Source organism: Diadema antillarum, unplaced genomic scaffold, assembly GCF_040938485.1.
Source record: "Diadema antillarum isolate AM-2024a unplaced genomic scaffold, OU_Dant_1.0 seq00000647_RagTag, whole genome shotgun sequence".
NCBI lineage: Eukaryota > Metazoa > Echinodermata > Echinoidea > Diadematoida > Diadematidae > Diadema > Diadema antillarum.
In genome coordinates this window covers 221780-236469 of record NW_027271561.1, presented here as the reverse complement: position 1 = coordinate 236469, position 14690 = coordinate 221780, and the positions used below count along the sequence as shown (strand labels likewise).

The 14690-nt window shown below is 36.9% G+C and overlaps 1 protein-coding gene across 1 annotated transcript in view; it reads left to right on the top strand.

Annotated features, from left to right (window-relative positions):
- Nucleotides 1-4038, top strand: part of LOC139736441 (protein DVR-1 homolog) — a 65384-nt gene extending 61346 nt beyond the window's left edge. Inside the window, exon 6 of the mRNA XM_071647191.1 lies at nucleotides 3778-4038. Coding sequence (XP_071503292.1) covers nucleotides 3778-4038 — 261 coding nt within the window. The remainder of the gene's footprint in view (nucleotides 1-3777) is intronic.
- The last annotated feature ends 10652 nt before the right edge of the window (nucleotides 4039-14690 follow it).

The window sequence follows — 14690 nt, the reverse complement described above, 5'->3', positions numbered from 1 at the left end:
AATGGCTGACGATGACTGTATTGTTGATTGCGGACAGTAGTCACGTGTTGGTCTTAAAGTATAAGACTCGATCTTGAAGTCGTACACCAGCAGTGCGAATCTATCTGAAAGACAGCGATGTACTCTTTGGCCCGAATTCACGAAGGTGGTACAAATGAAACCGTGGTTTAAACCATGGACAAAAACCATGGAGCGCCATGTGTCGCACGGAATATTTCACTACGAAATTGGTCATTTCGTCGACAAAATGACCGTTTCGTTAACGAAATTATCATTTCGTGGACGAAATGTTCATTTAGTTACAAAATGTCATTTCGTTACAAAATAATAATTTCATCGACGAAATGACTGATTTCGTAACGAAATATTCCGTGCGACACTTGGCGCCCCATGGTTTTTGTCCATGGTTTAAACCATGGTTTCATTTGTACCACCTTCGTGGATTCGGGCCTTTGAGTGCTATACATTAATTTCGTGTCCTTAGGATTGTGTATGTAATTTGTGCACATTTGACTCAGTGACACAGGAAGGGTTAATAGGCACGACATGACAAAGATGGTTGTCAGCGACATTTGCCTATCCTTCTTCGAAAACAAATGTAGGAAACGTATATAAAGTATTTTGAAATATTCATGTATTCAGCTGCTCTATTTTCTCTGCTTTGGTATATTCTTATCTATAGTTATGGTTATCATGATGATGATGGCGATGATGATGATGATGGTTATGATGGTGATGATGATGCTGATGATAATGGTAATGATTGATATTGTCATGTTCTTGTTGGAAAGGCGAAGGAAGTTCATTGTAATCAAGGTGGGTAGAACTAATGTCTACCTGAAACAAGTACTAACGCATTGTTTGGGCCAAACGATATAAGATGTCTGGCTCGGGAACTGTATAGAACAGAAACAAACAAGTATAAAACAGACAGCGTGATTTCCAGTACACCATTGACTGGGAGGATGATTAATTCAAGAAGAAAAAAATTAAATCAAAGCTGACTGAGACGAGACTACGTCTTGCAGCCATAGCAATGGAGCGTTACCATAGTGATGCAGAGTGTGAGAGAGTGAGAATGGCTGATAATTATGAGGTGATTCAGGAAGCATGCTTTACAGATTCTCCATTTGCGGAAATGAAGCGATTAATCGAGAGAGAAAAGGGAAGAGATAGAGATAGAGAAAGAGAGATAGAGGGATAGAGATGGAGATAGAGATAGAGATAGAGGTAGAGAAAGAGATAGAAATAGAGGTAGAGAAAGAGATAGAGATAGAGGTAGAGGTAGAGATAGAGATAGAGATAGAGATAGAGATAGAGATAGAGATAGAGATAGAGATAGAGATAGAGATAGAGATAGAGATAGAGAAAGAGATAGAGATAGAGATAGAGATAGAGATAGAGATAGAGATAGAGATAGAGATAGAGATAGAGATAGAGATAGAGATAGAGATAGAGATAGAGATAGAGATAGAGATAGAGATAGAGATAGAGATAGAGATAGAGATAGAGATAGAGATAGAGATAGAGATAGAGATAGAGATAGACATAGACATAGACATAGACATAGAGATAGACATAGAGATAGACATAGAGATAGACATAGAGATAGACATAGAGATAGACATAGAGATAGACTAGAGATAGACATAGAGATAGACATAGAGATAGAGATAGAGATAGAGATAGAGATAGAGATAGAGATAGAGATAGAGATAGAGATAGAGATAGAGATAGAGATAGAGATAGAGATAGAGATAGAGATAGAGATAGAGATAGAGATAGAGATAGAGATAGAGATAGAGATAGAGATAGAGATAGAGATAGAGATAGAGATAGAGATAGAGATAGAGATAGAGAAAGAGAGATAGAGATGGAGATAGATGGACAGAGAGGATGGGGTGGGTGCTCAAGGCTCCCTTTTTATATCATTATAAAGCCTGCAACCCCTTAAAACACTCATTGCGTGACAGAAAAAGGAGAGAAAACAGAACGAAAGAGGAAAAGAATGCTGTATTTCGTTTGTCGTGTAGCTTGATTTGTTTAAGGATGTGATTCTTGATGTTCATGTGAGTCCCTTCATTGGAAAAAAAAATAGTTTAAAACAGAAATCACATCAATGAAATATTTGTTCATTCCTTTTGCCTTCCAGAGCTTGTGGAAAAAGTAATTACGAATTTTTTTTTCGGAATGATCGCACATTCTGGAAATAACTTCATATCTGTGATTTTCTAGATGATGATAGTGTCAGGTTCTTCCCTCATCAGTTCCTTCTGCGTCTGATAGAAAAAATTAGTATTTTCAATTTTGCCTTCGACTGGAAGAGAAGGACGGAAACTGTTCAGACTTTGCTTATGTCTGAACAGGTCTTGAGAGCAGATACAGTAATTAAAAAATCAGTAAAGACGCGTTTTCGCAATCCAGGAAAAAAGAGTTATATCCCAAGCAATATTTCTCACACGCTGAAAAACACCAGGAAAAGCGACAACAAAATCTGAGAAGGACCTTTTGTTCATCACGTTTCGTTTTTGCTCTTAGTTTTTGTTTCACCTTCAATGAAGATAGTCCACATTCGCGATACCTAATTTGTGTGACACCCACAAGGTCTTCATTGGGTATTGACTGGGTGATCTAGTTTCATAGTATAGTTGTTTACATCAATGGAGGCAATAGTAAAGAACGTATAAAAAAAAAACAGGGCACCAACATCCTATCTGCTTCTGTCAAATGCACTACAGACTACGGGAGCGAACGATCTTCTTGTTTGTCAACACGGTCAAAATGTACGAACTCTTTCCCTAATGGCGATGCTACGTGAATAGACCGGAAATTAAGCTGTCATTTTGTCTCCTGAGTGTCTAAATGTGGAGGCGACGCATGTTTCCTTTTTATCATCGTTTATTGACTCGTGGGGTAAATTATCTGATTCATATTCCTTCCCAACCCGAAATGTCAACATGAGATCAAAAGATAAAGACATTCATGTTCATGCATTTAATTGGGGGCGCTCTGTAAGAGCCCAATATTTTAATAAACACGCATTTCATATTATTCTCTCTCGCCCAAGAAGGTGACTGCACTTGGAAATGAACTGAATAACTTTTTTTTTGGGGGGGGGGGTGTGGGGTGGGCTGGAGGGGACTCCTCGAAATATTCATAAAGCTGCATGCTCACGTTAGTTAATAATGCCTGAATGGGGTAGAACTCATTCACATTTACACTTTTTCTGATTTTAACGAGAGCAAAAGTGATGTTAGCTAGAACTTATTGAGAGGAGGAGCCACCAACCAATGGCAGATTTACAACTAAGTGAATTTTCAGCTACTCTGTGGATTGTGGAAATCCCTTGCATGTGTTTCATAACGGCTGATGAATGTCTATTTGAATGCATGAATAGATGCAGGAATGGACAGATGAATGACAATATGAAGTGACAAGCATGAGTGAACGAAGAATGATTGATTGATTGATTGATTGATTGATTGATTGATTGATTGATTGATTGATTGATTGATTGATTGATTGATCGATTGATCGATATTAATTGATCTATTGATTGTTTGGTTGATTGATTGATCGAAGTTATGTATCTTATGTTTGGATCAATGCATTGACGATGTGTGGATGGGCCAATTCATGGTTGAAGAGTCCAAATATATGAAGTGATTATCGATTTGTAATGTAGATACTGTATGAATGTTTATATCCGTTCCGAGTTCGAAATTCATACACAAAATTTAATGAAGGTGCTCTGCTATTGATTTGCTTCCAAAACAGGAATGGATCATTGCTCCGTCGGGTTACAAGGCGTTTTACTGCAAGGGCGAGTGCGCGTTCCCTCTCAATGGGCACGCGAACGCCACCAACCACGCCATCGTCCAGACGCTGGTCCACCATATGAACCCCAACGAAGTACCTCAGCCGTGCTGCGCCCCGACGAGCCTAAGTTCGATCACCGTACTCTTCTACGATGATAACTACAACGTCGTGCTCAAGAAGTACAAGAATATGGTCGTGCGCGCTTGCGGATGTCATTAGCGCGCCCCGCTCTCTAGTCTTTTGATGTGCAGTGCTAACGGGCAGACTACATGACGATCGCGTGTGAACACGACCCCCTAAAAATGAACTTTGAAGAAGCCATTCGCCGATCGCAGTATCACTTTATCTTGGGTTCGGAAAAAGAATTGTTTTCTGTTATCATTATTATTATTTTTTTTTGTTGTTGTCTAGAATGCATTTGTTTTTAGCATGCAAAAATGTATAGCAACTCCACCATGTGCAGTGGAATAAGTGATGACCGTGGAAATATTGTTATGATTCTTCTATCATGGCACAAGCATCATATCCGCCATGATGTTTCTATGACAACATCATCGTTACTAGGTAACAGGATTTGCCAGACGTCGTTGAAGTCAAGCAGACTTATACAGCATAACCATATAGACAGGAATGTCACAATAAGCTCGGTCTGCTTGTTTGAGTTATGTGTGATAAAGATCTTGTCTTGCAGAAATGTTTGCGATTTTGATTCGTAGCGTGGATGTTGGATGTATAATAAGATATAGCAAAAGGGGGGTGCTTTTAAGGGAGTCGAGATACCACTTTAGTTATCATCGCGTCGATTTGTGTGTGTGTGTGTGTGTGTGTGTGTGTGTGTGTGTGCGTGTGTGCGTGTGCGTGTTGTGCATGCAAATACGATGGCCGTACTTTTACTTCTTAGCAGAATCGCCAAATCAAAGAAATACAGCAAGGTAATGTCTTGCAATCAGGGTGAATTGTGTAAGGTTCCATAATGTAAGGTTTCATATTTGTGAATTTAGGATGGCTGGAGCTGTTTTTAATCAACGCTATTGCCGCTCCTTAGTTTTATATAGCAAGTCAGGAAACCGTAGTTTTCCGTGATAGATATAGTATACTTAGCTCTCCGCGATGTACTTCAAGGAGCTTTGGGATCTAAGAAGGAAGGCGGGATAGCCAAGATTTAAGTTTGACATGGCGGTGGCTGAATTTAAGATCTTCAAGATCTGTAAGAACTTTGCTGGCTTCAAGCTCTATGATGGCGAAATGCATTTCGAAAAAAAAAAATCGACACTTCAGCTTACAAACATTCTGAAAATGATGCAGTCACTATAGAGATAACAATAAAGAAATTATACAATGCTTATATAATATATATCATATTCTACTGAATGGTTTTCGGGGAATTTCGGACCAGATAGTTTAAAGTTAGTCTGAAAAGAAGATCTAAATTATATGAGCACAACCGTGAACATTTGATCAAAATCGGGGAAAAAATAAGAAAGTTATGAAAATTTGAAGCTTTACGAATTTTTACAAAACAGTTTTCAAACAGTTGATATCAATATTCATGTGGGTGAGCTGATGATGTCACCAACTCACAATTTTTCCATTGATCGTGAAAGAACTGACCAAAATTCATTTTTATTTCTTGTGAACTTGTAAAACATCCTGTTATATAATATAATGTTGAATAAGTCCTTATTGCGCAGACATCAATGTCTGTAATACTTACACAAAATATCTCAATTCGAGCGTTCGGAACTCGATTTGAGGATTATATAAGATCGAAAATTGGCAACTCTTTTCCACATAAGGCAGTGTAAGGTGGGACGCTACAACGCGAGTTTAAGCCACTGGTTGCTAGATGGGTAATAACCCCCGTATAGTCTTGATGCGTGACACAAACGCAGTTGGAAGATATGATGTCAGAGTTTTTACCCCATATTATATCTGTATGTAAATGTAGTCAAAATATCGAAAAGATACATATTGTGCTATACAGTCATGAAAGAGATGAATAATTTCAAAGAGAAGAATTTCAATCGAAATGATACAGACGTCATGTTAAACAAAAGAATTCCTATAATGTTATTAATCATAATAAACCCTGAATATGCAGTGCACAAAATGCCCGATAAAAGTCAATATAATGATAAAACCATATATTCTAATTATTAGCTTTATCGTCTTTTTATTTTCATTTTTCATGATTATTGCTGTTGTAATCATCGCCATAATTCGTATCATACAATGAATAAAAGTTATTACATCGTAACGAGAGAGGACAAAAACAGGGTTCTTTACAACATGAGTCAATAAGAGCACAAATATAAAAACAGATTAAAATATCATTATCACTATAGATCAAAGTGAATCATTTTCTATTAATCTGTTGGTCATTTTAGTCAAATGTGGTTGTTCCAAAAGTGATGACGATTGTTATAATTATTAATGGTTGTAATAATCCCAACGATAGTGATATACTAAAATACACGACTAATCAAATCATCGTGATAACGCTGACAACGGTGTTAAGAAGTATTATCATTTTTACAATCATTATCAAAATCATTATTACTTGGTCATTTTAGTGTAATGTGGTTATCGCAAATGTGATGACGGGTGTTATGATTAATATAATGGTTATAATAATTACAACGATAGTAATATACACGACTATAGTTAAATCATCGTCATTACTCCGTCAACGGTGATGACAACGAACTATCACAATCATGTTTGGTGATGATGATGATGATGATGATCATCATCATCATCATATTCGTTGTCGTCATCTTTATTGTCTTCGATGTGAACATCGTCATCATCATTATACGATTCTAATCGTCACCCACTTTCCCGTTCCAGTCTCCAAGACGTCACCCTTTGAAGTGGCGATCTATACATTATCGCTCAAGGAGAAATTAATATCACGCAAAGCGCGATCCCCGTGGGATACCTATGGAGCGAACATAATCATGTACACACAACAAATCAAAACGAAACGGAATAGTCGGAAATGACAGACTCTGTACCTTTTATTCCCCGGTTGACGCTCGACGCATAATTGGATGCCCTCTAGAGCAGTTGTGTGCTCTGTTGTTATGACTTTGTAAAAATCACTCCGCTTCAACCTCCACTCTCAAAATCCCTCATCAAAAAAACAAAAAACAAAACAAACATACAAAAACACACAAACAAAAGGTCATTCTTGCACGAAAAGTATTGTCTGTGACAATAGATAGTATCTTGCGAGACCAGCTCTGACGATCATAATTCATGTAAGGTGTTACGTAATCACCACGGTCGTCAGCACTTACGTCACGCCCCTCGGCCAAATGTGGGGGCGGGGCGGGTTCGAGAGTGGACGAGACTGCACGAACATGAAAATCAAGACACATTAATTCACTCTCAGAATTACCTGTATTCCTATGTTCAGATATGTTTATGCATACAATAATGATCACGTTTCGAAGGGATTTTAGTTAGTAAAGAGTGAATTTTCAATTCTCATGGTTTTGGAGCCTTGGAATAAGTTTTGGCTACAATAATGATCATTGTTATCAATGAAACTGATTATTATTCAGTTTTATTTTTCTTGTATCCTGTCTGATCAGTTTTGCCGAGGTGTTGTGATGGTAGCTGCAAATAAACTTCCGCTTGTTTTGTTTTGCTTTTTTTTTTGTTTAATATGGAAATAGGAATGTAATAATATGATTGTGTCTATACGTTATATGTATGACTACATCGTAATTGGTCTTCCAGGACATTTTCACCTATAAGAATAATTATTGTTGACAAAAATAGAAAAACGGTTATGTTTTTGTCCTCTTTATATCAATGTTTACCAACATTCTACGACAAGATGCTACACGTTTCCTTACCTCTTCGGTGAAGTGTAGACTTATACTCTAAAGGATAGTGACAATCACCTAACTGTGAGCTTTAGAGATCTATGTATTTCCCTGTCTCTCCTTCCGATACCCCTGTGTCGCTGCCAATATAGCGATTGGCGGTGGACGTCTAATGTACATGTACGCTGTTAGTATCAAAGGGGGTGAGCTTCAGTTGTGAATTTCATCTCGTTTTTAATTATTACTATGTGCAGAGAGCGTAGAAGGCCTAGAATGCGTTGCATGATATTATGCATCATGATGCACGAGGCTTACATTGCACAAGTATCGCCTCAGACAGAATGACGTTGCGGACTCGCCGTCCTTACACACGGTATCAATGCAACAACGCAACGCATTTAACCATCAATAAAGTAACCTGCCTCACTGCGAAAATATGGATGTATGCAGTTATACAGCGTGTAAAAATATGGCCTTCGTGTCCCTTTATTTACTTTATAAAAAAGGAGAAATTATCTTGGTAGGAAATGTGTGGCTTTTCGTATGCTCTGCAGAAATGCTGTCTTAATCATTCCAGTCTTCGATTGAAACGATCTAGGTTTTGACGATGAACGGATTTGCTACAAAAAATGGTAAAAGGTGCATAAAATAACCCATGCAATGTCTTTTCCCCCCCGCACTATACGCTAGAACTCCTTTCCCCGAAGGAATTCTATGCTCTCTTTGGACTTCTATTAATATCTGAATGGTAAACGAAATTACACTACCCCAATTTTCTTTTTTAACTGTAGATGTTCATTTCATGACGTCATTACTTTATTTTCCTCCTAATATCTCCTCGTGGGTTTTCCTTAGTGTTTCCATAAAACGACCAATGCCTCAACGAAATCAAAAATGTTGTAACAGCTATATAGAGTGCTTGGACAGGAATGAACAATATCTTTTTATAATGGAATGTTGTGTATGTATATATATATTTGTCTGTTACATTGTACGAGATAATATTTATTGTGTATATACTCATTCGATATACCCATTTTCTTGATTATATTTCATATTCGACATTGAAGAATTGAATGTTTATCAGCGCAGTTCACAACCAATCTCAAATTGAGAATTGACATTTTCTATTTTTTTTTCCTAATTGAAACTATGCAAGATTATTAAATAACTTCCACATTTCATCAATGTCATCTTCTGGTTGGTCATTGGAAGTGTTACAATATGTGCCTCTGTAATAAAGGTGTTTTACACATTTTCATGGAAAACGTCCACATTGTAAGTTTCAATCAACTAGAGAATGCTTGTCGTATCGAGGATGTATGATTATAATTATGACTGGTATTTATGTCATAATTGGGTAATCCCATAAAACACCACCATCATGGTCATGCCGCAGTGTAGTGGGATTAAGTATATACCATACATACATATTGCAAGTATTATGAATATACATGTATATAAATATATATATGTGTGTATATATGTATGTACATATATATACATATATATGTATATATGTATGTATATGTATATATATATTCATAATACTTGCAATATGTGTGTATGGTATATACTTAATCCCACTACATTGCGGCATGACCATGATGTTGGTGTTTTATGTATATTTCATATGTATATATGTATGTGCATATATATATATATATATATATATATATATACAAATATATTTGCCTTTTATTGCTCCAAAGCTTTTCGATCTGCTAGAGGTCTTTTTCAAGGGCTAAGGACGTAAACGAAAAAAAAAAAAACAACCAATTGGAAAACACATGAGCAGAATAAAGCAAAAACAAGGCAAAAAGAAAAGAAAAGAAAACCAAAAAGAAAAATAAACAACAACATGACATGACACTTCACATTATATGTATATGTATATGTATACATGTATGTATACATATATCGTCTCTGGGGTGACAAGGCCTCGTATCTGTAAAACGTCAAAATGTTCAGAAGAGAGAGAGAGAGAGAGAGAGGAAAAAAAAAAGATGGCAGCCAAAGCACTTTATATAACGGGATAGCCATAATTCCTTTGACATGCCCTGGTTGCTTCATTTTGGGGGTAAGACAGCAGGATTTGGACAGGACATAACTGATTATCTGACCGTTAATCTAAAAAAGTCATTTTCACCAAAATTTTAGATATTAGGTCTTGTCACCGCAGCGACGATATAATGACTTCTTGGGTCGATTTTTTTTCATTGCAACAAATTAACAAATTTTCCCTTTTCGACTCAGATACGCATCGATTATTAGTGTTTTACTACTATCTAGACATGATAACAGTCAATCTGGCACGATATGGTACATCTGAATTTCAAAGTTCATGAACTGGAACACACGACATATTTCGAACATGGCAACCGCAAATCAATTTTGCTGAGTAATGCTGTTATTCGGGTCTTACCTGCCTGCGATAATTTCATTTTACTCTTTAATAGGGCCCGTGACAATCTTTTCGATTCTGTCCTATGTGTCAGTCTAAAGAGTCACCCACACACACACACACACACACACACACACACACACACACACACACACACACATATATATATATATGTATATATATATATATATATATATATATATATATACATATATAAATCGATAGATATATAGATATTGATGGATAGATTGAGAGAGAATGAGGGGAGCAGATATGAATGATGAAAGGTGAGCGCGTTGTCACGAGACAGCTCTCCCCTAATGGATTCGGGGGAAACCTGGCATCCCTGCAGTCCCGATTTGCGCTTGAACATTCCACCATCGCCGAGTATGGACGGATACATGCGTCTCTCAACATGCAATCAATAAAATTTCAAATTACGTTTAATTTTACATCAATTGAGGCAAAACCGTAAAATAAGACAATCACAACGTGTCGGATAGAATCTTTAAAAAGCAGATTACTCGTACTTGTCTGTCACGTCTATGGCAACGTGCACACTTTATGCACTCAATGAAATGACATCCGACGTTTGACGTAGACCTAATCACTAAAATGTAGAGATGTAGAATAATGATAGACATATCTGCAGTGCCCGTTGGAGATAAACAATACATGCAAATAAATCACATATAGATACCGTCACGATTTTCAGTACATATGACACAGTCAAAAGCCCAACACAATAATTATCATACAGTGGGTCATAGAAGAAAACTAAAACGGATAACTACAGTCAGCCTTGCCTAAGTGAATCTATTTGGACTGAAGAAATAGCCTCGACTTGAAATTCGACATATGAGGGATTAAAATCTCTCCCTCCCCTCTCTCTACTATATACATATGTATGTATATATATATATGTACATCATATGCATTTTCGTCTTATATACTTTTGCATTTATATGAATTTATATGGATACATACATATGACGAGTTTCATCGCACAATGGGTTTAGCACCACTTTTAAACATTTTAAAATCAAAGTCCATAATCAGATACAGATAGAGCAAAATAGGGCATTCCCAGTGATGTCTACGTACACAATAAGGAATATTGTTGAAATTATAATTGCAAATATCCCACATTATCTTATCATTTTCTTTCTTTCTCTTTAGCAGCTTTAATCTCACATACCTACATAATATCAACTTAACATGATACGGACGTTGCTCGTTTTGCATTAAAACTGTTCCTGAGTGTAAGGTGATATAACATCTTTCGTACTCGAAGTTTTGGATTCCATGAAAGTATAGGTGTATGAATGAAGCAGGTTGTTTCCAGTGACGTGGCTTGCTAACCGCACTATTTATTTTCAAGCTTTAGGCCTTTGGCCTTATCCACTGCTGTGAAAATGTGATGTTATGACAAACAAAGACATAATAGGTGAAATATTTATTGTTTGGATAATAAATGAAAATGTAAATAAGAATATAACCGCATAGATACGAAATGAAGGAATACATTCAAACAAATGAAATTGCGGAAATCTTGATATGTATGTATATAATATAATATCATATAATACAATATGATAATATAATACAATATAATACTATTCAATATAAAATTGTATTATATTATATTATATTATATCATATTATATCATGAGTCTAAGAACGAATAATTTTGGGAAGGATGTGTGTTTTTACATGTAGACGTGCCTGTGGATGGTGGTATGATGGGTATATTGGGTTAAAATTGGCGTTGTGTTAATCGGTGACTGGACTTTGTGGTGTGTTGATATATGATGTGTGTGTGTGTGTGTGTGTGTGTGTGTGTGTGTGTGGGTCTTTATGTTTTGTGTCACTATTCATACAACATTAAGAACAAAAGATATTTAATTGATTCCGTCCACATGCTTCTCTGCAGTCTTATACATATACATATATCATATTGTATATTAATATATTACTCACACACACATATACACACACACAGACACACACACACCATAACAACATCATTATACAGATATAATATACATTGCAAACAATGTTTGGTCTTTATTGTAATACAATATGTGTTATAAGTCTGACAAAATATCATTGTTGATGGTTTATATCATATTATGAACCGACTGTTTTACAATTTCAATCGTTTTTGTTTACACCCATGATTTCCTGTATATTATACATGCATGTATGTAGGTATAGGCATGTTAGTTATGTACACTACTAGTATATGATGTAGGCCAATAGGCCTACACACATCACACACACACCCACACACGCACACACACATTATACACATATATACAAACACATAAAAACTGTATATGATATGTATTTATTGTATTTTCAGAAGTATCTTTTGTCGAGGTCTTTATCAGGGTTGCCATGGTTGCAAGCGCGAATGTATGGACAGATTGGAGAGTAAAGACATTACAAGCTCTGCTCGTTGCACAATGATTACATAATTTCCCCCTGACTGCAGCACCGAAATAAGTTGTAATCCTCCGGATTACCACAGTGTCCACTTCAAAGCTCATCTGGAGAGCTCTCGGATCAGTCTGCAGTTTGCTCGAAAAAGGGCATGAAACCCGTCTCTCCTCAATGCAGAATACAAATTACGATCCCACCTTTTCTGATGGTTTTGTTGTTTTGGCGCCTGTAAAACATGCATTCTCTGCTTAAAAGGGCATTGTACCGGTTTTTTATTTGTTTATATGTTGTTCTTTTAATTCTAAAAGACCCAGCGGTGCAAACAGAATCAACATTTCATAACGATTTAGTCCGTAATTTCATGTTGAAAACTGAAATTTTTGGGCGAGAATTATGCTAATGAGCTGACGAGCCCGGATGTTGTGATGTCACAGGTGCCAAATGTTTCACTGATTACAAGCCCTCGCATACGCGTGCGTTAAATCGTGCCGAGTAGCAGACGACGCTTAGGCCCAATTTAGCTAGCAGGCGGTACTTGTGTACTGTCCTATCCATGCAGCTGTCTCAAATTTCGCAGAACCAAATCGCACCAAAATTACAGGATATAATTCTAAGCATATTTCAAAATACCGTATTATATTTGAACGAAATCGGTAATCGAGAAGTATCAATATTGACGCCGAATTACAAGTTGTCACTAAAAAAAAAACTTACTCTTCGCGAGAGATCTTCGTAAACGCGATATGCACAATCTAGAACTGAAGTTAGCCGACTAGTGCTGTGCGAAGGGGGAATTTACGCGGGAACTAAATAAAAAAATGTCATGATTTTAGCGATTTGTGTGATTTACGAACTTTATTTTTCATTCAACTTAGCTCAAATAATTTATAAATTGATATTTTGCTCCCGATTACTTGAAAGATTTGTCTCATGATATTAGATGGCTAACTTCAGTCTGTGCGTGCGCAGGCAAGGAGGGCGACTACGCCGCGATCACTCTTGTTTAGTCGTACAGAGCAGATTGTTTTTAGCGAGGACAGGAAAGTCGACAACTTCACTTAGAAATCTACGCTTCTCAACTTGCGATTTGGTTCCAATTAGCGTGAGCAAGTGGACATGAGTCATAAAATACTTCTTGTGATTTTGGTGCAATTTGGTTGGGTGAATTTTGAGATATCTACATGGATACGGAAGTACTCTAGCACTATGCCTACACCAGCGCTTGGATCGTGAAGCGGTGGCACTGTTTGTATCTACGTGGTCGGGCCACTCTTCCGAGGTATGGGTCCTACTAAAACTAGATCTAAGTTAGTCCTTGGTGTTAATACGACCACCATGAGATTTATCTCGACCACAAAAACATTGAAAATCCATAAAGCAGATACCTTACCTGCAAAATTCAGCACAGAAACAACAGGGCCTGCAGCACAAGGGCCTCTAGCGGCAACGCTAGACCTTGGAGTCTGGACTCGAGTCTGGACTTTCGTCTGGACTTTCTTCAAGTTCTGGCAGCAGGGGTATTATATAGACAGGGCAGAGCCAGGCAAAAACTGCCCTTTTTTTCAGTCAAGGTTTTCTCACTTGATTCTGGTACTTTAGACCATACTTAACAAAATAAGCTTCTGCGCCATCTTGAAATCTGTCCCAAATACAAGATGGCCGCCAAATATCCAAAATGGCCGCCAGAGGACCTAAAAAGTGCCTTCTGTGGTTAAGATTTGTCTGGGGATGGGTTTTTTTACTCTATTTGATGATAAATGGTAAGAGGAATAAGATTCAGTGAATTAAAATTAGAATCAGTTTCTTTTTTATTGCGAAAATCCAACATGGCCGCCAGACGCAGCTCCCGAAATTAATAAATGTCATAATAACCGGAGGGCCAAACCCTAAGAACTTGCTTACTTAACAAGTGAGTTCCACTCTCTCTACAAACTAAGTAGACCATGCTTATTTTCAAATTTTTATTGTAACAAACAACATTCCACTGGTCTACCTCAAAAAATTTGTTGCGAAAGCCTCCAAATCCAAAATGGCGTCCAAGATGGCCGCCATATTTACTGAATTTGCTATTTGAAAGATAGAATTTGATAGAAACATCAGATTTCAACAAATGTGATATCATATGAAAGAGAATAAAATTTCCTACAAGTTGATACCATTTTTGTGGGCGATTGTGATAACTGAAT